Source organism: Vipera ursinii (genome assembly GCF_947247035.1).
Source record: "Vipera ursinii genome assembly, chromosome: 3".
NCBI lineage: Eukaryota > Metazoa > Chordata > Lepidosauria > Squamata > Viperidae > Vipera > Vipera ursinii.
Window position 1 is genome coordinate 208,539,550 of NC_139516.1, and position 17,711 is coordinate 208,557,260.

Consider the following 17,711-nt stretch of genomic DNA (forward strand, 5'->3'; position numbering starts at 1 on the left):
TGCAGCCTAGCACTGTGTTGGCTTTTTTGGCAGCTGACTAGCCCAGGGGTCGGCAGCCTTGGCTCTTTTATGACTCGTGGACTTCAACTCCCAGAATTCCTGAGCCAGCATGGCTCAGCTTGGAAACCTCTTCCTTTCCCCTCAGCGTGGCTGGCTGAGAAATTCTGGGAGTTGAAGTCTACGAGTCATAAAGCGGCCTAGGCCTAGGCCAGGGGTCGGCAGCCTTGGCTCTTTTATGACTCGTGGACTTCAACTCCCAGAATTCCTGAGCCAGCCTGGGTCAGCTTGGAAACCTCTCCCTTTCCCCTCAGCGTGGCTGGCTCAGGAATTCTGGGAGTTGAAGTCCACGAGTCATTAAGTGGCCTAGGCCAGGGGGGTGGGCAACCTTGGCTCTTTTATGACTCGTGGACTTCAACTCCCAGAATTCCTGAGCCAGCCTGGGTCAGCTTGGAAACCTCTCTCTTTTCCCTCAGCATGGCTGGCTCAGGAATTCTGGGAGTTGAAGTCCGCAAGTCATAAAAGAGCCAAGGCTGCCTACCCCTGGACTTAGCCAAACCCAAGTCCCGCAGCCCTTCTTCGTACGTTTAAGTCTCCAGGCCTTGAAATCCTCTTAGTTGCTCTGCTCCGCACTTTTCCCCAAAGCCTCAGCATCTTTTCTGCGACCAGGTGACCCCCCCCCAAAAAAAAAACCACGAGGGTTTTGATCAGGGGTCTTCAAACTTGGCCCTTTTATGACTTGTGGACTTCAACTCCCAGAATTCCTCAGCCAGCCTCCATTTTGTTTGTTAGATTTAAGACAGGGGTCTTCAAACGTGGCCCTTTTATGACTTGTGGACTTCAACTCCCAGAATTCCTCAGCCAGCCTCCATTTTGTTTGTTAGATTTAAGACAGGGGTCTTCAAACGTGGCCCTTTTATGACTTGTGGACTTCAACTCCCAGAATTCCTCAGCCAGCTTTGCTGGCTGAGGAATTCTGGGAGTTGAAGTCCACAAGTCATAAAAGGGCCAAGTTTGAAGACCCCTGCTTTTGACAAAGCGGCGATAAATACTTCGCCCGATCTGGATCCTACGCGAGGGGGCGGGGGAGAAGGGAGGGGCTGTCCTTTGAAGTTCTCCGAACGCCCGCTTCCATTGGCCCCGGCCCTCGACGCCCCGCCCCGCCGGCGTAGCCACGCCCCCTCCCGCTCCCGGCTCCTCCTCCCTTCCCTGGAGGGCGGGGGGCTGCCCCTGCGGAGAGCGTCCTGAGGCGGCTGGGCTGAGCGGCGTCCCTCGGCGGCTGGCTCGGGTCATGGACGAGGCGCTGCCGCTGCTGCCCACGGCCGTCCTGGAGCTCTGCGTCTTGGTCGGAGCCTCCCGGGAGAAGGCGAGAGACGCGCGTCAGGTAAACACGCGTCTCGGGGCGGCGGCCGCCTGGAGGGAACGTCGGAATGCGGCTCCCCGATGGGTTAGGGGAGGGTTCCCGCCCAGCCCGCCCCCCTTCTCTCCCCCAGGGGCTGTTCGGACCGCGCTCCGACGGGCGGGCCTCGTCTTTCCCTTCCTTCCTTGGCCCGGCCCGCCTCGTTCCCGCGACTGCGGGAGCCGCGAACGTGGGAATGGCCGGTCTTTGGCAAGGAGGCGGAGGAGGAAGCTTTTCCCGGAGGAAACCCGCCTGCCGCGTCTTCCGCGTGAAACACCTGGCCGCCCTTCAGCTTCCAGCGGCTCACCTGTCTTTCGGATCTCGTGGAGGCTTATCGGGGTTTTTTTATAGCCTTTGAAGATATTTATCAGGGTTTTGTGTGTGTGTGTGTGTGTGTGTGTCGAATAGTTTCTGTACGACCTTTAAGTACAGGTAGTCCTCGACTTATCACCACAATCACACACACACACACACATGTTCTCTCTCTATATATATGTATATGTATGTATGTGTATACACATACACGTTCTCTATGTATATGTATGTATGTGTATACACCCACACACACACACACACGTTCTCTATATATGTGTATGTATGTATGCACACACACACAGACACACACACACACGTAGTTCTCTCTCTATATATGTATGTTTATGTTTATGTTTATTGGGCTTATATACCGCCCTTCTCCCGTAGGACTCAGGGCGGTTCCCAAGGTGTTTAAAATAACAATGCAAATTACGCAAGTTAAGAACAATTAAAAATAATTAAATTTAGTCCTTGAATAAAATAAAACCCCTGTTAAACTCCAATTAAAACCCAATTAAAATTCTCAGTCCTGGCCGGAAAGCTCAAAGAGCCAGGTCTTTAGTGTACACACACACACACACAGACACAGACACACAGAGATATATATATAGTCCTCAACTTATGACCACAATGGAGCCCAGGATTTATGCCGCTAAGTGAGACATTTCTTAAGCGAGGTTTGCCCCGCTTGATGACTTTTCTTGCTACGTTTGTTAAGTGAATTGCTGCAGTTCGTTAAATTAGGAATATACACCTAGTTCTCGACGGGCGATCATTATTGGGACCAGAATTTCTGTTGCTGAGGAAGGCAGCTGTTAAATGAATCGGCCCCACTTCTACGACCGTTTTTGCCACCTACCTTAAGCGAATCGCTGCAGCTGTTTAGGATCCCCCAGCTTCCCCCCTTGAGTTTTTGATGGAAGCCAGCTGGGAAGGTCACCAATGGCCATCACGCAACCCCGGGAGACGGCAACCGTTGTAAGTACAGGTAGTCCTCGACTTACGACCACAGTAGACCCCCCCCAACATTTATGCTGCTAAGTGAGACGTTTGTTGAATGAGATTTGCCCCGTTTTATGACTTTTCTTGCCACGGTTGTTAAGTGAATCGCTGCAGTTGATCACTCGGTCATTAAGTGAATCTGGCTTCCCCGCGGACTTTGCGGGTTGGAAGGTCGCAAAAGGGGATCACGTGGACGCATGCAACCCGTCGTAAATATGAGTCAGTTGCCAAGGGTCTGAATTTTGATCACGTGACCACGGGGATGTTGCGGCAGTCGTCAATGTGCAAAATAATCATTAGGTGCTTTTTTTCAATGCCGCTGTAACTTTGAAAGGCCGCTAAATGAATCGCGTTTTAAGTTGAGAACTTAATTAAATAAATAAATAATAAATTGCTGTACAACCTTGAAGAGAGGTGATTGTTTTGCTGTTGTCAGCTAAGGAGTTCAGCACTGTTAATTTCCCAATGGGAAGGCCCGATTCCGATGGCTGAGATACGAATCTATTTATTTATTTTGCACCCATTAAATTCATTTTGCTGCTCACTTCATTATCAAAGCGACTCTGGACGGCTTGCAATCGAAGCAAGGCAAAAATACACAACCTTAAAAACATCAAAATGAACGGGGATTGGATAAAATTGGGAAGCAAGTGACACCTCTGGGACAGAGGTTGTTCAACTATTTTATCCAATATTGATTAAATTTACGTGATGCCCAGCCCGCAATCGGAACGAGAAAAACAAGATTATACAACATTAAACACATTAAAAACATTAAAATTAGGGATTGGATACAACTGGGAACCGAGTATACGCATGGTACCGAGGTTATTTGCTATTAAGCCATTATTTACTAAGCTTATTTGCTTACTATATCACTACTGAAGCGACAATCGGCAGCTTATATTACAATAAAAGCAGGAATATACAGGTAGTCCTTAACTTGCGGTAGCTTGTTTAGTGACCATTCAAAGTTGTAACAGCACTGAAAAAAGTTATGACTGTTTCCAACTTTATGACCATTGCAGCTTTTCTGTGGTCAAAATTCAGCTGCTTGGCAACTGACTCATATTTATGACGGTTGCAGCGTCCTTAGGTCATGTCATCCCCTTTTGCAGCCTTCTGGCAAACAAAGATAATGGGGAAGCAAGATTCACTTAACAACCTCAACAACTGAAGTGATTCCCTTAACAGCTATGGCAACGAAGGTCGTAAACTAGAGCAAACCTCACATAACAACCGTCCCGCTTAGCAACAGCAATTTTGGGCTCAATTGTGGTCGTAAGTCAAGGGCTACCTATAAAATGTTAAAAATCTTGACATCATTAAACGTAGCAGGAATAGAATAAAATTAGGAATCAGGTAGACAGGCGTGGAGGTGGGGATCTACTTTCGTGGTCCACCAGCCACCTCTGTAAGCCACTATCTTATTGTCCTTGGGTTTTTAAAATCACAATTATTGGACTCTGGTTGCTTATTTTTTCTTACCTTTTTGCCACCACAATCTCCCAATAAACATTTGCAGCTTCTACCTCTTCCTATTTAAGAATTAGAATAGAATAGAGCTGGAAGGGATCTTGGAGGTCTTCTAGTCCAGCCCCCTGCTCAAGCAGGAGAACCTATACCATCTCAGACAGGTGAATGTCTAGTCTCTTCTTAAAAACCTCCAGTGATGGAGCGCCCACGATTTCCGGTGGCAAGCTGTTCCACTGGTCGATTGTCCTCACTGTCAGGAAGTTTCTCCTTAATTCCAGGTTGCTTCTCTCCTTGATCAGCTTCCAACCATTGTTTCTCGTCCTGCCCTCTGGTGCTTTGGAGAATAATTTGACCCCCTCCTCTTCTTTGTGGCAGCCCCTCAGATACTGGAACGCTGCTATCATGTCTCCCCTATTTCTTCTTTTCTTTAGACTAGCTAAACCCAAGTCCCGCAGCCGTTCTTCGTATGTTTTAGCCTCCAGGCCTTTGATCATCTTAGTTGACACCTTGAGAACATCTCTATTATCTGAAGTTGCTTCACTTTTTTCTCTTTGGTTGCAATGCTGGCAGACTTCAAATTCTTTGCGTACTAAGTTGGTTGATGCTCATTTTGGGTCAACCCAACCTGAAGCCTCACAGCGACAGGTGGCATCAGACACCTTTGAACGCAATCTTAAGAGGCTTCCAGAAGTGACTGAAAAGGGACGTTTTTATATCCATGGCTGGAAAGGAATCACATGAATGGCATTTGATCATTATCACATTTAATAATAATAATAAAATAACATTTAACATTCGTTCTGGCCCCATCCGCTACTTTTAAATTGTTCCACAAGGGCTCTGGCCAAAAATGTCCATTAATTAAAATATATATATATATATTACGTGCCTTTGTGAAGGAGAAGGATGACTTGCTATTGTTATATTTCTGTGCAACTCTTTCTTAGCAACAATTTGCCTAATGGAGAATAGCGTTTTGTCTGTTTTGCACGGCACTTACATGTTGTAATAAGGGTGGGAGGAACGTATCTTCCCATTTGCAAACCTCAGTAAAAGAAACAGGATGTAACTGAGTCGATTTTATTTTTCTTTAATTGGCTGAAATTTATATCAGCACTGTTGCTCAATTCCCTTCTTTATGACATTTGTTTTTCTAGTTTAAGAAAATACAGAACGATGCTGTTTACTTGTTAATTCTCACAGACTGTTCTGTCAACTCCTACCCTGTTCAAGGCTACTAAGCAGATCCGGTATTAAGCAAAGCTGTAGTTTTGAAGTGGGTTGTTAAATATGATTTTTGCCTAATGCCTCTATTGACTCATGGAGATGTTGCCTTTTTTTTTTTTTGGCTTCACAAGTGTTAATATTCCTTTGAGTTCAGGGGAATTGAACGAGCCAGGAAGAAGATTTTGAACTCGATTGCTAGTCTTATTCTCGTATTCCCTTTAACTCTTACTTAACTGTGTAGTTTCAAGAATAGCATGCCTAATTTTCATGCATCGTATCTTATCTAATACACAAACAGCAGAATACAGCACTGTGATTAGCATTAGAAGATAAATAGCTTACTAAATAGAAGGAAGTTCTAACTAGTTTTGTGTTATGTTAGTCCTCTATTTGCAACTGTTTAGTGATCGTTCAAAGAAAAGGGAGTCAATCTATTCTCCAAAGCACCTGAAGGCAGGACAAGAAGCAATGGATGGAAGGTAATCAAGGAGAGAAGCAACCTAGAACTAAGGAGAAACTTCCTTACTGTTAGAACAATTAACCAGTGGAACAACCTGCCTCCAGAAGCGGTGAATGCTCCAACACTGGAAGTTTTTAAGAAGAGACTGGACAGCCATTTGTCTGAAATGCTGTAGGGTTTCCTGCCTGAGCAGGGGGTTGGACTAGATGACCTCCAAGGTCCCTTCCAATTTTATTATTATTACTATTATTATTACTACTACTATTATTATTATGCTCAGTGTTACAACGGCACTGAAAAAAGTGACTTACGAGCGGTTTTCACACGACCTTTGCAGCATCCCCACGATCATGAGATCAAAATTCGGATGCTTGGCAACCGGTTCATATTTTTGCGATCCTCCTGACAAGCAAAGTCAGCGGGGAAGCAAGATCCACTTAGCAAACCACGTTACTAACCTAACCACCGCAGCGATTCATTTAAAAATGGGGCAAGGAAGATCCTAAAACGGGGCGAAACTCGCTTAGCTGACTAGCACAGCAAGAGCAGTTTTGGGCTCAACTGTGGTGGTAAGTTGAGGACTACCTGTAGGGTGAAAATAGCTGGCCAGGTTTCTCACATCCACTGTGATTTTGTAATATATTAGGTGTGACGAGAATGACGCTAGATAACCAAGGTTGAGACGCAGAGCTATACATGGCCTGGTATAAACTGCAGGGCTGGGGAACCTTGGCTCTTTTATGACTCGTGGACTTCAACTCCCAGAATTCCTGACCCACAATGGCTCAGCTTGGAAACCCTTCCCTTTCCCCTCAGCCTGGCTGGCTCAGGAATTCTGGGAGTTGAAGTCCACGAGTCATAAAGTGGCCGAGGCCAGGGGCAGGCCACCTCGGCTCTTTTATGACTTGTGGACTTCAACTCCCAGAATTCCTGACCCACAATGGCTCAGCTTGGAAACCCTTCCCTTTCCCCTCAGCCTGGCTGGCTCAGGAATTCTGGGAGTTGAAGTCCACGAGTCATAAAGTGGCCGAGGCCAGGGGCAGGCCACCTTGGCTCTTTTATGACTGGTGGACTTCAACTCCCAGAATTCCTGAGCCACAATGGCTCAGCTTGGAAACCCTTCCCTTTCCCCTCAGCCTGGCTGGCTCAGGGATTCTGGGAGTTGAAGTCCAGGAGTCATAAAAGAGCCAAGGTTCCCCACCCCTGGTATAAAGTATGCTTCTTTGCTCAGAACTAGATGATCTATTTCCTCCTAATTCTGTGGACATTACAGCACATGTTGTAATGCGATGGCGCAATTGCTTTCTCTCCCCAGGCTGAGTCATGAGAGTTCATAAAACTGTTTCCAATCAAGTTATGAGGAAAAACAAGTGAGAAAATTTCCAAGGGTACTATTGTTCATCCTATCTTTTTTTTTAAAACAAATCTCATTTTTCCATCTATGAGCAGGTTACTTTTGCTCAGCTAGTTCCTCAGTTATTTAACCCATTACACCGTTCAGCATTTAAAAACATATTATTATTGGTCACGGTTTGCCGAAAAGTGGGAAGGGAAGAAAGCATAGATTTCTGAAAGCATGTTTTAACAAGATTCCCCTTGTGGGCGCATGTATGCGCGCGTGCACACACACACCCCCACACACACAGAGAGAGAGAGAGAGAGAGAGATGGCTGTATTTAATGTTATTGTGTGGATGTACATCACAGAGTTCATTGGAAATAATGGCTGATCCTATAGAATGGGGTTGCCTAGCCTTAGCAATTTTTAGACTTGTGGACTTCAACTCCCAGAATTCCTCAGCCAGCCATGCCTGGGGGAAGTCCACAAGTCTTAAAAGTTGCCAAGGTTGGACACTTCTGCTATAGAGTGTAAATCTGGAAGTCTCAATATCTCTCCCAGAAGTCATTGGACTGTCACCCTCTGACTCCCACCTCTTGCTTGGGATAGTAAAGTAGTAGTTCCTGTGGCCGCTACGTATCTTGAAGGCAGTGCCTGGGGATGTAAGAGGGATGGAGCTTGCACACTCTTCTATCGTTCTGGCAATTAACATGAAAAAATAATAATAATAATTCCTAGAACATTAGCTCCTGGGATTTGTGACTAAGGGTTTCAGGCAAGAGATAAGCCAATCTCATAAGAGAGAAACAAAATCAAACACTATTTATACAAGCATGAACTGTAATCACATTTAACATTAAAATGCAAACATACAGACCTGCTCAAACGAAGGGTAAACGGCAGCTTCAGAATGAAATTCCAAAAAGAAAACACAACTGCTGCAAGATGGTGCTGATTTGTTATGAATAAATTAATTAAAAATTGCTGGAAAGACCTCGGAGCAGGATTTTGAGTTCTTCTTGAAAATTGTACAAATGTTTAAAAAAAAACACCAACTGAGCGTGAAGCATTTTTTTTCTCTTTAAGATTATATAAACCAAACCAGTTCGCATCTAAAGTGAGAACAGTTTGTAGGTGTGACAGCCTTTGGACAAATGCCAGTGATTTTTTTGCATGCAAGTTAAACAATGAGTTTTGTAATGATATCAGTTGTATGCTATTGTTTACGTTTTCTCTACCCAGTTCTTGGGTACCTAGCATTCTTGAAAATAAAGATTATGCTAAAGGTTTAGCACTTTGTGCCTTTTGGTGATAATTTACAACTTGATGGGCAAAGTCTTGATATTCAAGGACCATGCTTATAATCTTGGAGGGTTGAAGGCTACAATGTCAAGGGGGTCACTGAGCTAGTTTGGCGTAGTAGCAAAGGTACTGGACTTTAAAAGGAGAGGCTGTGAATTCTAGTCCTCCCTTATGGGTGAAAACCACATCTGGGCCAGCCATTCACTTTCAGCTCAACCACCTCACAGAACTAGGGTGTTGTGTGGAAAGTGGGAGGCAGGAGCATTACGTGCACCATCTTGAATTGTACGATAAAAGTGGGCTGTAAGTCTAACGCTAAGTAAGTTAATAATAGGTTTTGGTTCAGGGTTGAATAATATCAAAAGGAGTAGCAACCTAGAAGAAATTTCCTGTCAGTTAGAACAATTAATCAGTGGAACAACCGGCGCCCAGAGGTGGTGAGTGCTGAAACACTGGAGGTTTTAAAGATGAGACTGGACAGCCATTTGTCTGAAATGGTATACGGCAAAGGGTTTCCTATACCATTTCCTGAGCAGGGGGTTGGACTAGAAGACCTCCAAGGCCCCTTCCAACTTTGTTATCCTGTTACATTGTTAAATAAATTGACCCTTTTCTGGGGAGAGAGATTTCACTGGGAATTTAGCATGGACAATGATGGGGATGATGGTGGTCCTCCTTTGTCTACAGAAGTTGTGAATGCTCCAACACTGGAGGTTTTTAAGGGTTTCCTATACCATTTCCTGAGCAGGGGGTTGGACTAGAAAACCTCCAAGGTCCCTTCCAACTCTGTTTGTTCTGTTCTATTCTATTCTATTCCATATATTCTATTCTATTCTATTCTATTCTATTCTATTCTATTCTATTCTATTCTATTCTATTCTATTCTATTCTATTCTATTTTTTCTGTTCTATTCCATTCCATATTTTCTATTCGGTTCTATTCCATGTTCTGTTCTGTTCTGTTCTGTTCTGTTCTATTCTATTCTATTTTATTCTATTCTATTCTATTCTATTTTTTCTATTCTATTCCATATTTTCTATTCCGTTCCGTTCTATTCCATTCTATTCCATTCTATTCTATTCTATTCTATTCTATTCTATTCTATTCTATTCTATTCTATTCTATTCTATTCTATTCTATTCGCAGGACTACAGGGGAATTCTTTGTTTTATCACTGTTAGGTACCTGTTTTAGGGGCTATGCCATAGCTTCTATTGGTTTCCCATCTGAAGGAATCTTCAGTTTTTAGCAGTCATTAGAGAACCTGTGACCCATTTAGGTCATTTCTGAGAACACTTGCATATCCCCTTGTACTCTCTCCGACCCATCCGGTGTCCCTTGCATACCCCCACCCCCCACCTATATGGCACTTGCCCTGTGTACCCCCTCCCCAACTCAGCTGCAGCCATTTACCTGCATGCCGGCCTCAGACTTCTGACTTCCTGCTGCCTTCCCCATTGACTTTTCTTGTGGGAAGCTAACACGGGAGTATTGGAACTTGACGATCATGTGACAGTGGCTGACTGCGGCAGCAAAACAGCACTGAAGCGGGCCATAACTTTGCCAAATGTCAATCCCATGGGAGGCATGGCTCCAGGATTTTGGACCCATTCTTCAGCTTAGTACATTTGAGGACTGCCAATTCAAAATTTGTGGCCCTGCGGTGCCCCATCTCGCCCAATCGGAAGTTAGAAACAAATGCATTTGAGAATTTTAGCTGTAAAACAGGTAAAAATCAAGGAGGTTTCTGAGCACCACCCAAAAGTATTTGGAAAATGCAGGTTGCCAGTCCCTCTTTCAGCAGGAAAGAGCTGCTCAATATTAAAAGGTGATTTGACATACTGCCCCTCACAATATCTTGATTCTGGTATTATTATTATTATTATTTAGCTCGCACAAGAAAAGGACGTGAGAACCGTGGCACTTGAACCGGAAATTCTTTCCGTTTTTGTCCCTCCGTTTATCAGCAAGGAAGACCTGCAAGCTCTTCCTTTAAATAGCAATGCTTTCAATAAAGCGAAGCGCCGTTCTTTCCGAAAAAAGAAAGAGAAATTTAAGACGGAGGACGCAAAGGCTCCGAACGCAGCCTCGAAAACACCGGAGGCTGAAGACATCACCGTCCCCAAGGATGTTGACCTGAATGGATTGCCTCAGCTTTGCTTTCCAGGTATGTCTTTTATTTATAAGTGGTATAAGTCAGAGCCCCCCCTCCCACCCAACCTTTTGGGTTCCAGGCACCAGTTCCATAGAGAGAGGTTTATCCGCAGACCGCAGGGTGCGTGGTTTTGTGCGCTGCCTGCATCTCGTGGGTGGGGCTTTGCTTGTTTGTGCGGCCCGGTTGCTGGCATGCCGCGGCCCGGTACCAGTCCACAGACCGGGGGGTTGGGGACCCCTGGTAGAAGTCACTTCTTTGCATAGGCCTGAGTGTGTGACTAAAGATTTTGGGTGACTTGCATCTGAGCAACCAGTATCGAGGTCAGCTAACATTTGCCGCCACCTATGGTCCTCGACTTGCAAGCACAGTTAGGACAGGAACTTCTGTCGCTGAGCAACGCCGTCGTTAAGTGCGTCACGCTCAATTTTATGACCCTTTTGACCTGGTCGTTAAACAAATCATTGAGCTTATCCAACTTCCCCTATTTTGACGTGCCTTGTCTTGTCAGAAGCCCTCTAAGAAGGTCACAAATGATGGATCACGCGACCCGGGGGAGCTGCAACCCTCGCAAATAACAGGCCAGTTGCCAAGTTCCCAAAGTCTGATTGGGTTAACTGCGAGGACGCTGCAGTGGTAGCGCAGAGCAAGGAGCAGTTATGAGGAGCACCTGAACATTGGCAAGACAAAGGAGATGGTGCTAGACTTCCGGAGGAAAAGAGAGGAACCTGCCCCACTTTACATCGGGGGGGGGGCTTTGTGGAGAGAATTTCCTCCTTTAAATTCCTGGGAGTCTACCTCTGCGAAGATCTTACCTGGAAAGTCAATACAACTCAGGTGGCCAGAAAGATCCAACAGAGGCTTCACTTTCTCAGGGTCTTGCGGAAGAACAGGGTAGAATGACGGCTAATGACCCTCTTTTACCGGTCTACTATAGAGAGCGTCCTCTTGTATGGTATTGTGGTTTGGTATGCTGGTCTGACAGCCGCGGATAGGAAAGCATTACAAAGGCTGGTGAGCCCAGCACAACACATTGTGGGCTGTCTCCTGACCCCACTGGATGACCTCGCCAGGGCCCGCTGCCTTGGAAGAGTGAGGAAAATTCTCAGGGACGACTCACACCCTGAACGGTACCTCTTTGCTCTCCTACCATCGGGTAGGAGATACAGGAGTATAGCCAGCCGTACCAACAGGTTGAAGAACAGCTTCTATCCATGGGCTGTCAGGCTCCTGAATGGGAAATAACTCCATGTATGATTGACTTGCGAGGCCGGTGTGTTGTGCAATTAACTCACATGGTGTAACAAGATGGTGGGTTTGTTGTCACTGTGAGTTGTGGGGGGTGGGGGCGCGAAGGGAGGCTCAGCCAATCTCAATGTATACATGGTTGTACTTTGACAATAAAGGTTCATTCATTCATTTTTCCGCCCCACTGTAACTTCAAGCAGTCTGTCGGAGCATGCACAGTCCTATTGTGCTGAGGTAACCCAGGAGTAAATGCATTACACAGTGGTTTGTAATTAAATGGTGGTTTATAGCACACTGTCTACAAATAGACCCTAGAAACAGAATACAGACACGTGGTGAAACAGCAAACTCCAATACACAGCAATCGCTGCAGTCAAAAGGATGAGAGAGGAAAAACTCCAGTAAAAAAACCTTCCCTTTTATACTCAGCCTCTTAAAGGCACAGACCCAAACCCTGCTGAGTCCTTCCTAATATTGCATCCTCCTATCATTGCGTCATCCACATTCCATTCCATCTTTACGCAAGCTGTTTAGCTGTGAAATTATTATCCTGACTGTAACGCTGCTAACATCGAATGTTCTTGCTTGACAAGAGATGAAGAAGTAGCCATTTCATATGTTAAAGTAATGTATTGCTTTAAGAGATTTAGTTTAAGGTTGGGGGGAGGGATGAGTAGGATTGCACCTTTCAAGGCCATCTTTGACTAGAGAAGACAAAACCTTGGCGGGTTTTCTAACGGAAGGGGAACTGATTCTTTAAATTAATTGGAGAATGTGATTAATGACAAAATTAGAAAGGTGGAGAATTGTGTTTTAATATATTGTGCAAGGGGTGGAGATTTCAGATTCCAGCTTTCTTCGAGCAAGCATTTGCCGGTGTATTAGGCTAATAAAGGACTTTTAAGGTAAACAATTGCAATGTATGGCAGTGAAAGTTGGGCCATAAAAAAGGCTGAGCGCCAAAGAATTGAGGCCTTTGAACTATGGTGCTGGAGAAGACTCCTGTGAGTCCCTTGGACTGCAAGGCGATCAAACCGGTCAGTCCTAGAGGAGATCAACCCTGACTGCTCTTTAGAAGGCCAGATCCTTTTTGGGAGTTTCATGGGATGTGGGGAGAAGGTGCCGCTTTCTGTGGCGGCACCAGCACTAGGCAACACACAAACACCCTTGGTAGAGATCAGGTTGTCCCCTTCCTTGCTGGTATTTTGGAAAATTTTTGAAGATGTTGTTTTGGAGAGCTTTCCCCTGATTTTATCCCATCATTTCTAACTTCTGTTGTTAATGTTTATGTGTTTAAATTTGGTAGATGTTTGCTTTTATTGTTTTTATGGATTTGCATCGCAGGGATGGTTTATTAGTTTTGCGTCATATGCAAACCACTGAAAGTTTCATGACTGCTGTGTAGAGAAATGTGAACAATAATAAATCAGAACAAGCAAAAGTTTGCCATATCAAGAGAATCAAAATAAACTAAATAAATAGCCGTGCTGGCGCAGTGGTTAGAATGCAGTACTGCAGGCTGACTCTGCCCACTGCCAGCAGTTCAATCCTGACCGGCTCAAGGTTGACTCAGCTTTCCATCTTTCCAAGGTCGGTAAAATGAGGACCCAGATTGTTGGGGGCAACATGCTGGACCTATAAACAACCGTACTTAGAGAAGGCTGTATAAAGCACTGTGAAGTATATGTCTTAAGTGCTTTTGCTATTGGCCTTCATTCATCCATCCTTCCATCCATCCATCCATCCATCCATCCATCCATGATGTGCAGTGGTTAGAATGCAGTATTTTTTTTTATTTTTTTTTATTGAAAAGTTTTAAAATACAATTTTCCTTTAAGAATCCCCCCTTCCCCCTCCCTCCTCCCCCCTCCCTACCTCCCCCCCTCCCCCCTCCCCCCCCCGACTTCCCAGAGCTAAATACAAGGTATATATATAAAAAGCAATCATAAACAATCATATACTAACAATTATAAACTCTAAAATCCATCACTCTCTAGCTTATATAGGATAAAACAAACCTTGATAATATTGAATATCTCTCTAGCTTATATAGGATAAAACAAACCTTAGTAGTATTAAATATATATAAAAAAAATAATAATAATAATATAGAAAAAGAAACAAAGAAAGAAGACTTATTCAAATATGAAACTTCTTAACCCTATACTTATTCTGGATAAACTCAAGCCATTTTCTCCCTTCCATAATATAACGTTCTTGCAAGTAATCTTTCTCCAACTTTTAGGCTAATAATTCAAATACATACTTAACTTTTTAAAATCTAAATACCATCTATAAAACATTTTGTAAAAATTCTCTCTTAGATTTCAAACTTGTGTAAATTTTACATTCCTCACCCAAATCTTTTCCCACCTCCCACTACTTGGCTGTAAGTACGTTGTGAAAGTTCCATAGACTTCTGCTGATCTTGTTCTTTTATCTTTTTTGATCGTTTTAAAGCAGCACGCGTCACCCTCTGTTCTCTGGGATCATCCAAAAGTGTTATATCTTGATCTCCTCCAGCCCCATTCTCCTCTGTCTGTCCATCTTCAGCCTCTTGATGTTCTCCTTCTCCAGATCCCTTTGCAGCTTCCAGAAGTGTTAATGGGGTTGCTTTTAAAATATTATTGTAAAAATCACGTGCTTGCATCACAGTAACCAGACGGTACCTTTTACCTTCATGCATCACCATCAACCCAGCTGGGATCTCCCATCTGAACCTTATATCTCGTTGCTTGAGCTCTTGCACAAGAAATGTAAAATCCTTCCTTCTCCTTAAAATCTTTGGAGGAATTTCTTTTAGAACCAGAACTTCTTGACCAGCAATCACGACTTTAGTATCATAGGCAGCTCGTATAACTTCATCACTAATTTCCCTTTTTGCAAAATAAACCACCACATCTCTAGGCAACTTTCTCTGTCTAGCAATCCATGAGTTCACACGAAACACTTTATCCATGCCTCCTTTTATTTCAGATGCTGGCTGGTTCAATACCACTTCAAGAGCCTCAGAAACCAGCTGCTTTAGATCTTCCTTAATATTCTCCTTTAAACCTCTGATTCTAATGGCAAACTGCATCTGGAAATATTGAGCAAGACTCGATTCTCTATCCAATTTGTCTCTTAAATCTTCATTCTCCAATACTTTTGCTTCTAATATAGCATTCTTTTGAGTCAAATCTTCCACTTTTTCCTCCAAAACCTCCACACATTCAGCCACTTTATACACTGAAGACAAAATGTCTACCTTCATCACACTGAACTTCTGTTCCATTCTCTCCTCCATTCTCTCCTCCAACTTCTTCAATTTCTCCTCCATCTGTGCAAATTTATCACCCATTGCTTCCAAAATTACCTGGGCATGTTTTTCCAAAGCATCTCGTAAGTCCTTCAGTGTCAATACATCAGGAGGATACAACGCCTGTAATGAAGATTGTTGCACCGGAGAAGTTCCAGCACTCCGAAGAGTTTTAGGGGGAGGTTTAGCCGCCATCTTTTACTTTCAATTGTGACGCACTTTCACTTTAAGTTTAAAAAAACCATTAAGCTCGAGAGTAAAATAAAATAATCCTCTTCACCTTTTCCTCTTGTACCGCTCTGCCTGCTCTTATTGCTCCATAGTCCTTCCTTCAGGCAGGGGTGGTCGCAGACGCCTGGCTCCGCTCCATAAAGTCAGGAGCAGAGGCGTAGGCCAGCTGGGAGCGACCCAGGCTACGGGGGAGTTCGATCCTTCGGCCGCCCAAGCTACAAGCTCAGGCGGCCCCGGAGAACTCGACCCCTACCTGGGGCCTCTCCCCCTCCTCTTCTCCCGAGGAGGGGGCTTCAAATCCGCCCGAACAGCTGATCGGCGCTGCTTCGGGCGAAAATCACACAGCTGAGCCGCGGGCAGCCCGGGAAGGCTGTCTCCGGCGCCGCGGAGCCACCGGAAGCCCTAGAATGCAGTATTGAAGACTAATTCTGCCCTCTGCCGGGAGTTCAATCCTGACCAGCTCAAGGTTGACTTATCCTTCTGAGATTAGTAAAATGAGGACCCAGATTGTTGGGGGCAACATGCTGATTCTGTAAACCGCTTAGAGAGGGCTATAAAGCACTATAAAGCACTATATAAATCTGGTATTGCTATAATAATGATTGACCCTCAACAAAGGAAGTCAACCAGCACAACACCATGCGATCCACCCTGTGCGGCACACGTGACACATTCGCAAATATCCTGTGATGAGTTTTGATTTATGGCGCCTTGCCTCTGAAATTCTGAAGATGATTTGTCAGGATTATTCAGACATTGTTTTGTCTTCGTACTTTGAACCAGTGGATCAACTCCGCTTCCCTGGCACATCCTTTAAGACTAAAATGTGTCATACTGTGAAATCTTCAGAGTGTTCTTGGTGAACATCAAGTGGATGTTTTTATTCTTTTAATGCCTTTCAAATTGTTTTAAGTGTTTTATAATTGTAGAATTGTAAGCTGCCCAGAATCACTTGGTTGAGTTTGGGGGTTATAGAAATTGTGCGGGTGGATGGATGGATGGATGGACAGACGGACGGACGAACCAATGCCATGGCAGAATAAAATGTGCCCTCCCTTTGATAGTCACAACCGGGTATGCTTGGAGAGTCTTGTTTGCTGTGTTACATGGGTTGTGGGCAAAGCAGGATCTGCTGAATCTTCCTGACAAGTTAAAATGGGTTTATTTCATAGGTCCACGGAGAATATGTTCATTGTTTTCTTTTCAGCAGCAATTTGACTATCATTGTTGGCTTGAGTTGTGGATGGTTTTAATGGTTGTTTCTCTGCTTGGAATCAATTGGGAGCAGAGTGGCCTAGCAGTGCTGTAAATTGGCGGCCCCCAACCTTTTGGGCACCAGGGACCGGTTCTGTGGAGAGAGGATTTTCCGTGGACCGGAGGGTGCGTCATTTTGTGTGCTGCCTGCATCTCGCAGATGGGGCTTCACTTATTTGTGCCGACCGGTTTCTGGCATGCCGTGGACCAGTGCTGGTCCGTGGCCCGGGGATTGGGGACCCCTGCTATAAATAAACGAATGAATGAATTACTGGGTTTAGTCCATAGTAATCCACTTCCTTATAACTCATGGTTCTGACAGATGAAACTCTTCAAAGAACTTCGAGGCATTGTTTACCTTAAAGAATCTTTATTTGAGTAGCATAGCATCGGCACTAACATAATGGAAGCCAAAATCTGAGTTCCCCTCCCCTGGGCACATAGTATCAAAGCACAATTCCCTCCTCGAGGTGACAGTCATAAATCACATTCCCCAATTAGTTTGAAATGCAGGCTTTCCCTCCAGCTCTCCAGCCCGCCAATTCTTATCATCTCTTATTTCAATACCCTTGGTTCTCACGCTAGGTTCAGTATTGTTATGTCTAGCTAAATTCTCATGCACATTCCTTCTCCCAGCATCATCTAACTCTAACTCTAACTCTAAGAGTAAAGCATAAGAAGAAAATGGTTGCATCTCCATCTGTTGTCAAAGCAAAAACATCCAACGTTAGCAGCGTTGACATGCTCATCGATTGACAACCATTTGTTTAGTGACCGTTCAAATTTACAACAGCACTGGAGAAAGGGACTTATGATTGTCTTTCACACTCACGACTGTTGTAGCATCCCCCCCAGGGTCACGTGATCAAAATTCAGACGCTTGACAACTGGATCATACTTATGACCGTTGCAGCATCCCACAGTCATGCGATCCCCTTTTGCAACCTTCTGACAAGCAAAGTCAATGGGGAAGCCAGATCCACTTAGCAGCCCTGTGGCGAATTTAACAAC

At 44.5% G+C, this 17,711-nt stretch overlaps 1 protein-coding gene across 1 annotated transcript in view; it reads left to right on the forward strand.

Annotated features, from left to right (window-relative positions):
• The first annotated feature begins 1,214 nt into the window (after positions 1-1,214).
• DENND3 (DENN domain containing 3) overlaps positions 1,215-17,711 on the forward strand; it is a 57,089-nt gene continuing 40,592 nt past the window's right edge. Inside the window, exons 1-2 of the mRNA XM_083360035.1 lie at positions 1,215-1,381; positions 10,408-10,684. Of these exons, the coding sequence (XP_083216161.1) occupies positions 1,289-1,381; positions 10,408-10,684 (370 nt within the window). The 5' untranslated portion in view covers positions 1,215-1,288. The remainder of the gene's footprint in view (positions 1,382-10,407; positions 10,685-17,711) is intronic.